Source organism: Archocentrus centrarchus, chromosome 1 (genome assembly GCF_007364275.1).
Source record: "Archocentrus centrarchus isolate MPI-CPG fArcCen1 chromosome 1, fArcCen1, whole genome shotgun sequence".
Classification (NCBI taxonomy): Eukaryota; Metazoa; Chordata; class Actinopteri; order Cichliformes; family Cichlidae; genus Archocentrus; species Archocentrus centrarchus.
In genome coordinates this window covers 37381110-37397001 of record NC_044346.1, presented here as the reverse complement: position 1 = coordinate 37397001, position 15892 = coordinate 37381110, and the positions used below count along the sequence as shown (strand labels likewise).

Genomic DNA, 15892 nt, shown 5'->3' with positions numbered 1-15892 from the left:
AGCAAACACATGAGCGTAAGCAGACTGATCACACACACACACACACACACACACACACAAAATAACTGAGCAAAACTATGCAAAGTCAATCTGGGGCTAACAAACCAGCCATATAATCACCGCTTTAATATTTAGTGATTAAGAATTCTGCCATAACATGAGTACAAAGAGAAGCTGTTGAAGTTTTTCACTGCAGCATCAAAGACATATTTCTTATTAAATCTGAAGCGGGGTATGGGAAAGTAGCAGCAGCCTCTAAGGTTGAAATATTGATGAGAGTAAATCAATATGGCATGAAGAAAAGCAGAATACAGATAAAGGACAGATCAAATTCTGCTCAGCAGGAAAAAAAAAATATTAGTAGGTTTTCAGGAGATCCTGATATAGAGAGAATTAAATCATTGTTATGATAAATGAGGACTCCTCACATAAGGTTATGACAGCAATGCCATCCATCCATCCATTCTCTCCCGCTTATCCGGGTCGCGGGGGCAGGAGCCTAAGCAAAGAAGCCCAGGCTTCCCTCTCCAGCTCATCCGGAGGGACCCCAAGGCATTCCCAGGCCAGCCAAGAGATATAATCCCTCCAGCGTGTCCTGGGTGTACCACGGGGCCTCCTCCCGGTGGGACATGCCCGGAACACCTCACCCAAGAAGCGGCCAGGAGGCATCCTAATCAGATGCCCGAGCCACCTCAACTGGCTCTGAACTGACAGCAGTGCCTTCGTGATTTAACTTGCATCTACTGCACTTATTTATTTATTGGCCTTTTTGCAGCTTTATTTGATAGACTTCAGTGGAGAGAGAGAGACATGGGGGAAGACACGCCATGAATGGGCAGGGACGCGAACCCGGGCCGCCTTCAGCACCACACGGCATTCATGGTTATCCGCTGAGCCACCCTGACGCACTTCCATGAGGACTTTATGGTCTCAATCACTACTTTCAAATGTTCATTTTGTGAATTTAAGTTAGATAAAAAAAAATTTTTTTTTTTTTTTAAAAAAAAGGACATAAAATGTGTTTTAGGGTGTGGCTACTATCTGGTTTTAAAGCACCAACATGGCACCGCCGTAAAAGCACATCACTAACCAATGGGTGACACAGTGGTGGCAACATCTATCTTGTATAAGTCGTACAAATCTCACATACTTTTGGGAAAACCCTTGCTTTTACTTGCTCTATGATTGCGAGACCATCTACTTGGTGCGTGCTCAGTGAGTGGTGGACAGGAGCAAGCAGCGACACCTATGCAGCGTTGTTCCTGTGGTTGGTTACCCAGACAGAAAGCCGTGCACTACAGCTGTTCACCCTCACTGGATGGTGATTTCTGTCAGGCCACCATAAAAATCAGGTTCATTAAAAAGTAATGCTTCCAATTAAACCAAAAGATGTGAAATTCTGAATCTTTACACAGAATTTAATAAACTAAATTCAGTAGTATCAGTGGGATCCTCTTTGATCCCGATGAACATGCACATATACGGTGTAGACTGGCACTGCATTTCCTGTTATGGTGCAACGTGAAAAGATGCCAGTAAATAAAAGGAAGTTTTCACATAACCACATAACCACACACACACACACAAAACTGAAATAAAAAGCAGATGTGAGTCTTTTCAGTGCGTACGGCTCAAGCATCCATGAGAGATAAACACTAGGGTGCATTTTAGGACGTCGCCTCAGCCTTTAACACTTCATACACCCCAATGGTTTCTCAGAAGCCAACTGGCAGGTCTATACAGCATCAGTGTCCTCAGAAGCCACTGAAAAACTTTCAGAAACTTTAAGAACTGTGTCTCCACTTTAATGTGCTTGCCTGACTCCTAACAGTCAGTGAGTCCCAGGAGAGCTAAACAATATTTTTTTGAGGTTCTCATTCGATGGAGACGGTTCTTGCTGTTTTTGCTCTGTGTCACATCGTGTGGTTTTGGTAAGGGCAGACTGCTTCAACCTGATGTGACAGAGGCCTTATGGAATCAGCTCCCATGGGAAAGCTGAAGTAAATCCCTGGAGTAAAAGCTCGGGTTTTAGTGTCATTTAAAAGATGTGGCACTCAGAAGCACTGAGCACCATGACCCTGTCCAGCTCTTTGAACCCAAATTATTTTTGTTCAGATTCCACCCCACCCCACCCCCCCCCCCCCCCCCCCCCCCCCCCCCCCCAAAAAAAGCAGGAAGTCTGCGTTTATGCCTAAAAAAAAAAAAAAAAAAAAAAAAATTTTGATCCTTCGGTTTTGATCCTCTGGAGAAAAAAAAAAAAAAAAGAGCGTACAGCATGATAATACAGTACAGAAATAATTTTTTTATTTTAGCACGTAAGCACAGGCACATTAAACCTCATGACAAAGGAGCAAAGCAGTTAAAATTCATCCTGAGGGTAAATGTTTGGAATAGTTTTCACAGCAGTCTGGACTGTGTGACACTGCTGTGCATGGTAGCCCATCACTAACATGGATAAATACTGTGGAAAGTAGTATACAGTACTTTGATCAATCAAAGTACATAACTCAACACAAAAGGCAACTCATGAACTCTGCTCTTTCCATAGGAACGTGTTCTGCATGTACAAGACAAATAGAGAAAATCACCACTAACCAGTCTATTAGAATTTTACTTGTTGCAAACACTGTAAAATCTGGCTGTTCACAGTTGTTTTAGCATCCTCATAAAGCCATTTCTATAACATTGCAAACGTGCAAAATAACAAGCATTGCTCTGAAAAATCCAGCATCCTGGCTGAAGCTCGATGAAAAACGGCTGAAAAGGAAATCAGAAATCTGAAGAAATGGATTCATGTGGCGGCGCAGGCGTGTTTTTATTTATTTAGTTTTGCTTGTTTCTCTGCTTCTTTTTTCCTCTTGGCTATTACAGCAAATCTAGACAGATTTTGCTGTACATAAAGAGAGGAAAATAATCAAACACCTTAAGGACTGCAGCTTTTGCAAAAACAAAAGGGTGACTTAGAGAACTCCAACGGTACTCCCAGATAGATAAACAAAGGTCATAAAGCACGAATAAACCCGACTGTGGCTTCAGCCAGTCTGCTGTGAGTGCTTCCTGTTTACCGGGATGCAACTTAGTAGCTACATTTTAATAAAATGCTGCATGTAAAACCAGCTGTCACTATGTCAGGTTACTCATTTGAATCCTTTTTGCAGGTCTTCACCTCAGCAGCTGTCTAAAAAGCGCTCCTGAGAGAAAAAGTTCCCGGTACTTCAGAAAGAAAACAAATATTGTCCCCTTTAGCTGTCCTCTTAATTTCCTGCCATTTTTCATTTGTCCACTCTTTTAAAAAGACAGAACCTATAATTCACCAATAATAATTTATCTGTGACAAATTTGGGCAATGCAACAGTCCCTGTATTATTTTGGTTTGTTTAAATTTGATCCATACTGTCTAAAAATCAGTCACGGCATTCACACTCAGGAAAGTAAATGCCTGAGAAAATCTGTTTATTTTCACACCAACAAGGGAATCAGCACAGTGTGAGAACCTTTACTGGAATACATAAGCAGCATAAATCTCATTACGAGCATCACTTTTTGTTGCATTTGAGCCTGTCTTACATGTTTAGTACTGACAGGGACTAGAAAGAGAGCAGATTTCTCCCATATTGGCTTCTCTTCATTGGCTCCCTGTTAAATTTACAATAGAATTTAAAATCCTTCTCCTCACATACAAGGTCTTGAATAATCAGGTCCTGTCTTATCTCAAAGACCTCATAGTCCCATATCACCCCAATAGAGCACTTTGCTCTCAGACTGCGGGCTGGATCAGGTGACCCTGAACCATCCCTCAGTTTTGCTGCTATAGGCCTAGGCTGCTGGGGGGTTCCCATAATGTACAGTGTTTCTTCTTCATTCACCTCTTTTACTGTTTATACCCCACTATGCACATAATCATTAGTTATTATTAATCTCCGTCTCTCCCCCCTCAGCAGATGACCCCCCCCTCCCTGAGCCTGGTTCTGATGGAGGTTTCTTCCTGTTAAAGCGAGTTTTTCCTTCCCACTGTCACCAAGTGCTGCTCATAGGGGGTCGTTTAGACTGTTGGGTTTTCTCTGTATTATTGTAGGGTCTTTACCTACAATGTAAAACACCCTGAGGCGACTGTTGTTGTGATTTGGCGCTATATAAATGAAACTGAATTGAACTGAAGTGGCGTCTGCATTAGGGTTTAATATTTTTCCCGAAAATGACATGAATCAAATCCCGGGAAATGACGAGCCATTTCCCGGGAATCCCGGGAAAAAGTTTATTTATTTTTTTATTTTAATTAGGCCTTCTGTAGCCTGTGTCGGCCTTAACCTATTGTGATATTGTAGAGGTAGCTTTCCAGCTATGTCCTGTTATGCCCAGTAGGGGGCAACGTCGGCTTGATTAACGCAATAAAACCTACATCTCGACATTCGAGTGATCGAGCTATGTGGTGTTGTATCGTTCCTCAACACTCCCTTAACAAATATAATTAGAATATTCCTCCATTGTACATGGAATTATACCAAGCTATTTTACAACTGCTGGTGCAAAACAATACGGTTCATGTCCACAGCATTGATAAAGGCTCAGCCACGCTGTCGTGGCGACATCTGTTGCGCTATATCTCCACCAGTGGAACGCTGTAATAGTCATTGAAAAGTTAACTACCCTACTTCACTATAATATGACATAACACAGGGCCTTGAGTAATGCACTACGACTTGGTCATTGCCATTCTGGCAACAGGAAATTTATAACACCGTGTCTGAGGGTTAAAGTAGGTTCGCTGTGAATCGTCTTTTGAAAAACTGGCCGATCCTTATAGCCTAAAAAATATACATTTTACTCAACTCCATTTTAAAAGCGAAATATGTTAAAGTAATCTATTTCATGATACTTTCTTCACACATTAGGCCCGTATCCTAATTCATGATTGTTAGTAAGCGGCTGCAAACGAGGAAAAGAAACACTCGAAGTTAAACAGATATTTCTTTATTGTTCAGGGCAGGCATATTTTATAGGCTATATACTGCAATATAACAATATATAATAATATAAAATTATATAATACAAAATACCTTAGGGTAAACACATTGCCTACGATTTCAACAAATTAAAGAGGAAAAAAGTACAACTGTGTAATACCTCTATTAAAACGCTTGAGATGAAGGCTGAAGCCTTAAACGGAGGCTGAACGTGCCTGAAATGAAGAGTAATGCTTTTCGCATTAAACGAACCCTTCTCTCAATATTTCCTTAAATTTAACATTCTGAAGCTTTCTTTTCTTTTCTTTTCTTTCTTTTCTTTGCGTGACTTTTTTCCCGGTTTCCCGTCTAACGTTTCCCGGGAAACGGGAAATGGTTCTGATCGCATTTCCCGGGAATCCCGGATCCCGGGATTAAACCCTAGTCTGCATTGACTCACTCACCTATCCAGCACTCCAGTCTGGCGCAGGGGGAGGTCTTGACCACATCAGGAGGGTCCACTCCCACGTTGAGACACAACACCAGCGCCACGCTCACAGTCTTCATCTGAGGGGAGACGCACAGAATACAATATTGTATTCAAACTGCTCATCAATGCACAAATCACCACAGACTGCTGGATTATTTTTAACCCTGTTAAATCTTTATTCATGAGAGAAAATGCCATGAGCACACAGGCTTTTAACTCAAGTACATCCTGGGCGTTTTATCCTGGTACACCACAATCTGCTGCTGTGGGCCACTGAAGCTCCAGTGGAGCAGTGAAGGTCAAGTGTCTCGCCCAGGGGGAACTTAACAGCAGGTACTAAGAGAAGAAATGCACTCTTTCCTTCAGCATTCTCTCCAACTGGTCCAGAAATTCCCATGTCTGAAACTAATGTTGGTGGCACTCCCTCGAGGAATCTAACCTGTGACCTCAGAGGCCTGTCACCACACAGGTCACGCTGCAGGCATGAATTTTGAGCATTCGATATATTTAATGTAAGAAAGGATCAAGGAGAGGCCAAGACTAGGCCTGTTTGATATGAGCAGTAACACTGTTTAATCTTGTGATGATGATGATGATGTGACTTAAGATAGTAATAAAGTAGCACCAAACCTACACATTTAAACACAGTTTAATTCAGGTTCTCTCGTGGTTTGTGGGTGAGGTCAGGGTGAAACGATCACCCTCCTTCCCCATCAGTACTCCAGACGCCGGCGTGCGTCACAGCAGACATCGAGCTTTGTGACATCCCGCGGTTCGATCCTGTAGCTAACGAGCTTGAATGACACAAAGAGTTGGCCTAAAATGATTTTGACTGATAAAGATAGAAAAAAACAAACAAATCTACGCCATAGCCGACTGACCCCAGGCACTGAAAATCTCTGCAGCTGCCCAAGAACAACTGTACTTTTTACCAAAGCTTCAACAGGTAAAGCAAAACTATTTTTCCCCAACTGCAAATTTGAAACCATTCCCTGTTAAACGCAGCAAAATCTATTTTAAAATTACAAAATGTGAAATTCGTGCAGAGAAAAAAAACTGAATGGTGGCATCACAGACAAGCATGTCAGCCAGACAGCGTAAACTTACTACACAATAAATATTACAGCAGGAAGTTTAAAATGAAATATTCAACATGCTCCTCTATAATTTAGTTTATTTTGGGGGGAGTAAGATTAATTTGAGTCAGAAATCATCCGCCTGCTTTCAGTCATTATTCTGATAAATTTGAGATAACAAAATGAACCTGTTTTTATTTCCCTCAGAGGGACCAACACTTCCTGAGGCAGAAGTAGGAGCCATTAGTTTCTAGAATTTATATTTAAACAAACAAACAAAAATACTATATACAATATTTATGCTTAGTCCTTGTCAAGTCAAAAATTCCCCACTATCTTGGCTTGTATTGTGTAAACACAACTATGGGACAAAACATACAACCAACAACGCATCCCTTTATGTGTCATGTTTAAAATGTAAAAAAGAAAAAAAAAGAGGACGGTGCAGTGGCCAATTATTCTTTGAGTTTTATTTTTCTTAGTTTAGATTTCTGCTCCACTCGACCTCTATCACTGAAACCGCTCACGGACTCAGCAGGTCACTGTTGACTGTCCTGTCCTGAGCCTGAGCCGCAGTTTCATCATCGTGGCCCTCTGTTTTAGAGTAAACACCCCCTGGATTTGACTCACAGACCCTGTGTGTCACCACTTACCTGTAGGTTATCTACCTGCAGCCCACCCACCCCCACCCGCTCAGTTTTTTTTCTTGCAGTCTACAGTTATCCTGAAGTCATGTCAAGCTTTGACATCTGCCACCATGTTTTCATTCATTTAGTGACCAATGTGCATAAAGACCAGTGGAGGTGGGAAAGGACTTTCAAAGTTTGTCTCCAGTTTACTCTTAAGCTTCTGCCTGTATCACAGCACAGACATCTCCTTACATTTTCCTAACCTGGTGTCGGTACAGGATACTACACTGAAGCATCCTCTTCACAGATTTGTGACACAGCATGCAAAACCCAGGCATTTATCATTATTTATTTTTTTAATGAAATTTCCACTTGAAGATGTCAAACTGTGCCTGTTCATTGAATTATTGCGATTTAGCAACAGTGAAAATAAACAGTCACTTACAGCACGTTCATAAATGATTAAACTTCAGCCAAAACGCCACTAGGTTAACAAGAAACCGCTGACCAATCACAGTCCACACAGCGTTATGGCCACAGGCTAAATACGGAAAATTCGCCAGCATCACTAAGGGGCAAATTTCATTGGATGACTGCCCAGGTTGTACCCTTGAGCAGGGATTTTCCCCTCATAGCAAACAGATGAGGACTTGAAATAAAATAGAGTGTTGTTTATTTGCACTTCATGCATCAGAAACTGTTTAACACACTATGAATTCCTGACATAGTTTTGAGGGATATTTGCAGACAGCCACACTGACAAGTCCAGTTGTTCTTAATGACATCATTACTTGGCTGTTTGCTGTGTGCAGCCAGGATTCTCGCTCTGTGTCTTCGGACAGCTATTTACATGTTACGTCTCATTTGTATAACTGTAGAATTTTTAATCTGTCAGACAGGTAGCACCAAACCCAGACTTGTCCATTGGATTGCCAGAGTGAGAAGTGTGATTCGTCACTCCAGAGAACACGTCTGTGCTGCTCTAGAGTCCAGTGGCAGCGTGCTTTACACCACTGCATCCAACCCTTTGCATTTTGCTTGGTGATGTAAGGCTTGGATGCAGCTGCTCGGCCATGGAAACCCATTCCACAAAAGTCTCTACGCACTGTTCTTGAGCTGATCTGAAGGCCACATGAGGGAGGGAGGGAGGGAGGGAGGGAGGATGGATGGATGGATGGATGGATTCGACTCATTGTCATTGTGCGCACAATGCACACAACGAAATGTTCGTTCCAGATCACTCATCCAGAGACGAGCATCTGCGGTCATGCAGCCAGAGACTGGCGCTACCGTTAGGCAATGTGGTTTAAGTGTCTTGCCCAAGGACACAACGCAGCGCAGGGACAGGGGCTCAAACCTGCAACATTTCCACTGCGCCACTGCCACGTACTGAGCAGGGTTGTGAAAGTAATTAAGGCACCCTGTGAATTCCCACTGACGGGGTAAAACATTGCTGTCCTAGTGGGACCGAGCAGGACAAACATCAACAGGTACACGCATCCTTGCACAAAGATGAGCACTGCTTCGCATCGCTTCACTCATTTTCCCCTGATCTCCTCATCCCTCACCCTTTTCCAAGCTGCACTGCGTGTGTCAGGAACTCGGCCTCATAAATGGGAAATAATACAGAAGTTTTCTGCTTGGCTACACAACTGTATTCACACAATACTCATCCAGTTACTGTGCAGAACTAAACTAAGATGACAGCTCCATTACAGACATTACATTGCTCACAGTCGTGTGGCATTCCCCAACACTGAAAATGAGACTGGGACCATTTAATCCTAATGGGGTTAAAATCAATGATATTAACAGTAAACAAATGAAGTTTGCCTCGTTACATGAATGCACCTCTGTTTTCCTCACACAGGCTTTACTTTGGCAAGCAGGCCAAATACTAGAGGCTCCAAGCATTCCCCTTTTGAAAGTTCAGTTGCTGCAAACCAATTATTTCCATCTCGTGTTTTAAGTACCAGCAAGTTCATCGGGCAGGTTTCTGCTGTGGAGCTCACCGATATCATTCAGCTAAGCTTCCTCCTTTCATAATAAAAGCCCCACATATAGATGCTGCATGACTGCTGTACTCTTGGGGTATCAACTAGTTTAACAGCTTACAGAAATATGTTGGAAGCATTTTATGGCAGGTTCTAGGATTTAAATAAAACCTTTACCAGGGCTTTCAAATTATGCCGGCGGCAGGCGCATTTTCCACCTACTCCACCCCTCTGCGCCGTCTACGTTTTAATTTTCCTAAAAAAAAAATATTTTTTTTGTGCCGTCCGCCATCTCCATTTCCAGCGCCATGTGGACGCACATGGCAATATTTACTTTCTTTCAATCTGAGCCATTTGATTGGTTCACGACTGCCATGTGACTATTCATATCGTCGTGGCTTCGGTCTCGGTCATAAGGCGCCTGCTACTTTGGCATGCCCCCCCTGCTACTCCAAAACAATTTGAAAGCCCTGCTTTACTATACATGAAACATAATGAAGAAAAAAATATTAGTTTTTTTTTTTCCCTCATTAAGTAAATGAAAGCTCCCCCTAAGTGTTAACAGAGGTATAAACAGAAGACTTCCAAAGTCATTAGTTTCATTCCCTGCAGAACCCGATATGAAAATCAACCCAATAACTGACTGGATATTTCAATTAAGATCAAAATAGTGGCTCAAGGAATAAATATTAATAAAAACATTAAAGAACATGCAGGAAATTCACAAACTTTTATCACACAATTACGTAACACAACAGTGTTTTTAAAACAACAAATATTCTAGTAGTAATTAAAAACTCCCGAGTGCGACATTCACAGACAACGTTTTTACTGTGGAGGTGGAAGTCCAAAAGACATCGTTTCCAACTTTTGGATATATAAATATATCTTTAAATCCAATGATATCTCATGAAAGAGGCTTAAAGTATGCCATTACATCCCTAGTCATCAGATCAAAACCATGGTGTGGTTTCTTGGGATGCTCTCTAAAGATTTTCACATCCTTCATCTTTCAAAGCAGCATGGAGGCTTTCCTTCAAGCATGATTTTATGTCCCCCGACACACAACTCAGGACTCAAATCGCAGAGACGTCAATGAAAAATGTAGCGTCTGGAAAGCAAAAGATTCCCCCTCTCTCTCTCATTTTATGTTGCGTTTCTGATCATCTTGTCCAAACCTTCATATCTTTTCACCTCACTCATTTAAAGAAAAGCAGGATGCAGTTATTTCCTCTGTTGCCAGTAATTTTATTCTGTCAGCTCAAAGAACAAGTGTGATCTCCTTATGCAATACACAAGTGTGTGTGCCATTTGAATAAATACAGAAAACTGAAAGCAACTTGAGTCCAACTGCCAAAGCGAGGTGATTTATCAGCTAATACGCATCGAGTGTACCTTATTCTCTGTCAGCCCTGCAAAACATCTACAACAGCGCCTCGGGAAAAGGCATTTATAAACACACTACAAAGATGCCAAGTCAACTGGGAAGATCCAGATCAGGTTTGCCCTTTTAAAATACAACAGCTGAAATGGCAGCACACTTTAGAGACGTATTAATCCAAAGTCTACAGAGAAGGAAAAAGATGTTTCTGTTATGGCGGGTAAAATGTCAAAGAAAACTGCTGAGAAAATTCTAAGGTCATTTCATTATTTATGTCATCACGGATCAGCACTTTTTATTTAACCCCAGAACAACGGCGTCAGGTGATTTTCACTGTGCTGTCTGAGCTCTGAGTTCACAGGGTCAGAAAAATGTTATGGTCAGCTGGCAATTTTTCCCCTCTCAAAAAAAAGTCTTTTTTTTGTTTTGTTTTGTTTGTTTTTTTAACTCTTCCACAATTACTTTTTGGGGGGGATTTTTTTGCCTTTTTATTAATACAAGTATTATTGTACTTTAATATATTTTGATGGGAAGTATGTTTTAGCAGGTATATTATACCCGACGTTAGTGATAAGAGTTACAAAACTGCACGTTAGTGTTCTGGGGTTAATTACACAAGAAACTTGTCAGTTAACGAAAAGTGAGAAAAAGCGACATTGTGTGGTGTTAATAAAGATCACAATTAAAAGACTCAAGATGGCAGTATAATTAAGATCACAGTATAAACAACCCTGATGAAACTGTTTGTTTCCATCCAGCTTCCCACGCAGGTAATTTATAATCCATTCAATACAAATTTGCATGAGAATAATAGAGATGAATGACGGATTGTGTTTTTTCTCTGTTCCAGCTCAGCACTGCTGCACAGCATGGCATTTGAGTGTGACAGTACGCAGATGTGCTCCAAATGATTCCTACTGATTTATCAGCTTGTTTATTCCACTTATTACCAACACACAGTGAAAACAGAGACAAGCACTCCTTCATCAATTTGGAAATTACTGGTTGACCATCAGATATAACGCTCTGAATCTTCACGTGGCTTGTATAAATTAGTTCCTAGCCTGGAGAAACTGTCAGACCTTTGGCCTTTTGGCTGCAGTGATGTGTAATTACTACTGACATTAATGAAAGCAGAAGTAACTCATTTTAAACTGTGAGCTATGGGGTTGTCCCGACTCCCTTAATGTTGGATATTTGCTAAATGGAAACCTCCGGGGCTGAATAATAAAGCAAATATGAAAGTGCACAACTTGCAGTTTCTTCAGTGGCTCCAAAACAGAGTCGATCCCCACAGACAAATGTCCAACTTTACAGCAGACATATTAACAGCCTGGTCCTTATTGCCATTTTACCCCTTTGTGAAAAATGTATGGGGCGGGATTTGCGTTAATGCTTCCAGTTCATTATAACAGGCCACGCCCACTTTGAGTGACAGGTTGGGAACCTTTTTAAGTAATTACTACACAAATAGTTTGCTATGCGGTTACTTAAAAACTAATTTTAAAAAAACCCAAACGTCTCCAGTACTAAATACTACTAAGCAGTGTGTCTGTGGGATCCACCCACACAGTCTGTGGATGCTTGCTAGCATTAGCTGATAACATCTGGCGCTAAATAAATAAATAAGATGTAACAGCCCTCAAGAGCAGAAGCCTGCGTAATATCAGAGCAGCTACACAGTCTCTTACAGACATTAGACACAGAGATATAGAACTCAACGACTCCTGAATAGAAAGCTGTAGATGAGTTCTTTAACGCCACAGAGAGCTGAATCACCAAGAAGCCTTTCAGTGCCTTTGTGGCACTGAACACACAGACACCACAATAAGTTAACAGACATGTTAAGAAGTCTTGTGAACGCCACTCCTTGAGGTGCAGAAGAAAGCAGAGCGAGGGTACCTACAGAGGTGTTTTTTAAAATGTGTAAAACAGGAAGGGCTAATTCTAAATAATAAGTGTGGAAATAATCTCAGTTTTTGCTCATCTCCTGAGTTTCATTAGTGGATGAGCAACTGTCATCAACTGATCTAAGAGATAATAGGTGGTCGTATATATTGAGAGGTAGTTCTGCATTTAACAGTGGTCTTTAATTGACACTTCATGCAGTGTAGGGAATGTGTCACGGTGCGAGCGGACCGTGTGAACAGGTGAGGACCCAGTTGCAGGACACAGAGGCGGGCGGTGTGAATTAGGCAAGATGGAAACAAGGGAACACACCGCTGCATGAGCCGATGAGACTCCGACAAGTGATAAGGGGAATATCAGAGAACAGGCGGGGAACACAGCTGAACGCAATCACAAAACGAGACAAGGAAGTACAACTAAACACAGAGCACACGAGACAAAGACTGACAAAGTAAAACAGGAAACAACTAGATGGAGACCGGTATCTGCACTGAGATGTTCGCAAAGGATCTTTTAAGTCCTGTGAGTTGTGAGGTGGGGCGCTGCAGCTATGCAGCCACTCAAACTGTGATGCCCTGTATATTCCTACAGCTTTCTATCAAAACCGGCATCAACTTTTTCAACAATTTGAGCTACAGTAGCTCGTCTGTCGGGTCAGACCACACGGGCCAGCCTTCACTCCCCACGTGCATCAGTGAGCCTTGACCGCCAATGACCCTGTTACTGGTTCACCGCTGTTCCTTCCACTTTTGATGAGTACTGACTTCTGCAAACTGGAACACCCTAAAAGAGCTGCAGGTTTGGAGATGCTCTGACCCAGCTGGCTAACCATCACAATCTGGCCCTCAAACTCACTCAAATCCTTACGTTTGCCCATTTTTCCTGCTTCTAACATCAACTTTGGAGAGAAAATGTTCTGTTGGTCCTTAATATATCCCACCCACTGACAGGCGCTGTGGTGAAGAGATAATCACTTCACCCATCATTGGTCATAATGTTATGCCTGACCAGTATGTAAATATATAAAAACAAGTGTTGCTGGATCTTTAAATTCTTGAAACAGTAAAATTTGAAGAAGCTTATTAATAATAATAAGAAGAAGAAGAGTTAAGGCTGACTAGGATTCAAAGAGACCAAGGATATTCAAAGCCTCTCCCACTGAGAAAAAAGGGGAGGAAAAAAAGTTCAGGGTGACCTTCTGACCCTGAACAAGCGGTTCGTTTATCACCAGATGGGCAGCAGTGGGCTGTTAATTTGCCTGTTAGCACTAATCTGAGAGAAAAGCCCAAGCAAAATTAGATAATAAAGGTATACTGGCCCTCATGGATTTCCGATAATATCACGGATCCTTCTTCTGTGTGAGAAGAAAGAGGAAGGAAGAGAAGAAGAATTAAGTGGTGCATGTGGGATGAAAGAAAAAGTGGATGAAACAGAAGAAAGAATGGGAAAGAGATGAATAGAAAGAGACAAAGCGTATGTGCGCGCCTCAGTGTGTGTGTTCATGTCTTCCTGTTTCAGCTCCGTAGATACAAGTGGTTGCTGTCCTCCTCTCATTAACTACACGTGACTCCAGGGGATTTTGCTGCCATTTCTATCTGCCCCTCTTTAAGACTCCCATACAGCCCTCAGCACCACTTGCTACGTCGATCAATGGCCCCTGATTAATCCATTTGTTGGGCCCGCCATAAATAAAGGTTATTAAGACGCTGGAGTGCATCGATTACCTCCGGGTGTGCCACAGCAGCAACAGGTCAGATATTGTGCGCTTAATCTTAAAATCCAGGAAAAGGCCAAACACATACATCTGATCTGCTTTTTAAATATAAGGACTGCATTTTGGATATCTTCTAAGTTACATGTGGCATGTATGTTCAAAAGGAGGGAAGGGTGTCTATCCTGTTAAGAATTTCTACTGTAACTGTAACAAACTTTACTTCTCAGTTTTTATTATTATTATCCGGGGAGCAAAAGGCAACTATTTTTCCTTCTCTTTTCTTGCACACTCTAAATTATATAACTTATAGAAACTTATTCAGCAGAAGTTGAACAAAAATGAGCCAAAGTTTGGACTGCTTGAATCTTAATGATGTTTGGGATGCTCTCAAGCATATTCACACTGTGCCTGAGGCAGCATTTCACTTCTCCCATCCAATCTAAGAAAGATGTGAGACAAAATAAAGTCATAGATTTACACTGACAAAGGTTAATTCTTTGTTATCCAAGTCCGTACTTTCCAGCTACTGTGCCAGAGTGAGAGATCATCAGGTGTGCCGTGGGAAATGAACTTCACTTGATTGGGCCAAAAAAAATTGCTTATATTTACTTTCACTGGAGAGCCGACTGCACCAACTCCTTTATGCTTTGTGTGTGGGGGAAAAGCTGACCAATATCGGCACGGTCCCACTGCAAGATCGAAGTTCTCGCTGAACAACAAGAGGAAATTTTTGAGTTACATCAGAATATCTTGAACAAGCAGGACTTCAGTATGAGTGTCTGCACTGATGGAGCAGAAGCCACGGTCCAAGGCACCAAAGGCTTCGTTAGTGGAGTGAAAGAAATACGCCCCAATGTTATTTTTACTTCTTGCCCCCAAAGTGTTCACTGCCAAGACTTTACCAGCAGACCTACTGTATGCTGTCCTGTAAATGTATTAGCTCTTACATAGCGCTTTCCTACTCTAGCTGAGCACTCAAAGAGCTTCATACAACACGTTTGCATTTATCCATTCATACAAGCACTTCCTTCTACAGCTAAGTATCTAACATTCACACACATTCACACTCCAACGATTGCATCGGAGAGCAACCTGGGGTTCAGCATCTTGCCCAAGGATACTTTGGCATGCATAGTAGATGACCTGCTCTACAGCCACTAATGTGCTGTGCTTGTCAAGACAAGACCTCTGAAAAGCCACATATTTGCATCTTTATATGAGGAAATGGGAGCAGAGCATAAAGTCTTATTGCTCCTTCAAGAGCACCGATGGCTGTCACGTGGCAAAGCACTGGCCTGCGTGTATGAGCTGTGGGACGAACTAAAAGTGTTTTTGACTGACGAGAGTTGCGACGATGCAAAGCTGCTTACAAGTGATGCGCGTGTTGCAAGCCTGGCATATACGGTCAGTATATATCTGCATATGAATGAACTGAACACACAAATCCAAGGCTGAAAAGAAAATCTGCTCACAAGCGCAGATGAAATAAATGGATTCTCTTCAAAATGTGCACCTCTGGCAGCAACATCTGGAAAGTGCCAACCTTGACAGAAATGGCAAGCACATGTCAACACCACTGCGCCGTGTGAGATAACAGGCAAACATCTGAGAGCTCTTGAGGAAAAGTTGTCATTTTATTTCCCCTCAACCTTCATTGACTGGATTATGGAGCAAACAGCTCAGCAGCAGTTTTTGGAAAGGATAAGACAATCGCAGGAGGAACTAACTGAACTGAGATAAGACTGTGGTTTAAAGCC

General features: G+C 41.9%; 1 protein-coding gene across 6 annotated transcripts in view; it reads right to left on the bottom strand.

Moving 5' to 3' along the window:
• Positions 1-15892, bottom strand: part of rptor (regulatory associated protein of MTOR, complex 1) — a 189724-nt gene that overhangs the window by 160571 nt on the left and 13261 nt on the right. For all 6 annotated transcript variants that reach the window (XM_030744394.1, XM_030744142.1, XM_030744057.1 and 3 more), the window contains exon 3: positions 5408-5510. In XM_030744394.1, coding sequence (XP_030600254.1) covers positions 5408-5510 — 103 coding nt within the window. The remainder of the gene's footprint in view (positions 1-5407; positions 5511-15892) is intronic.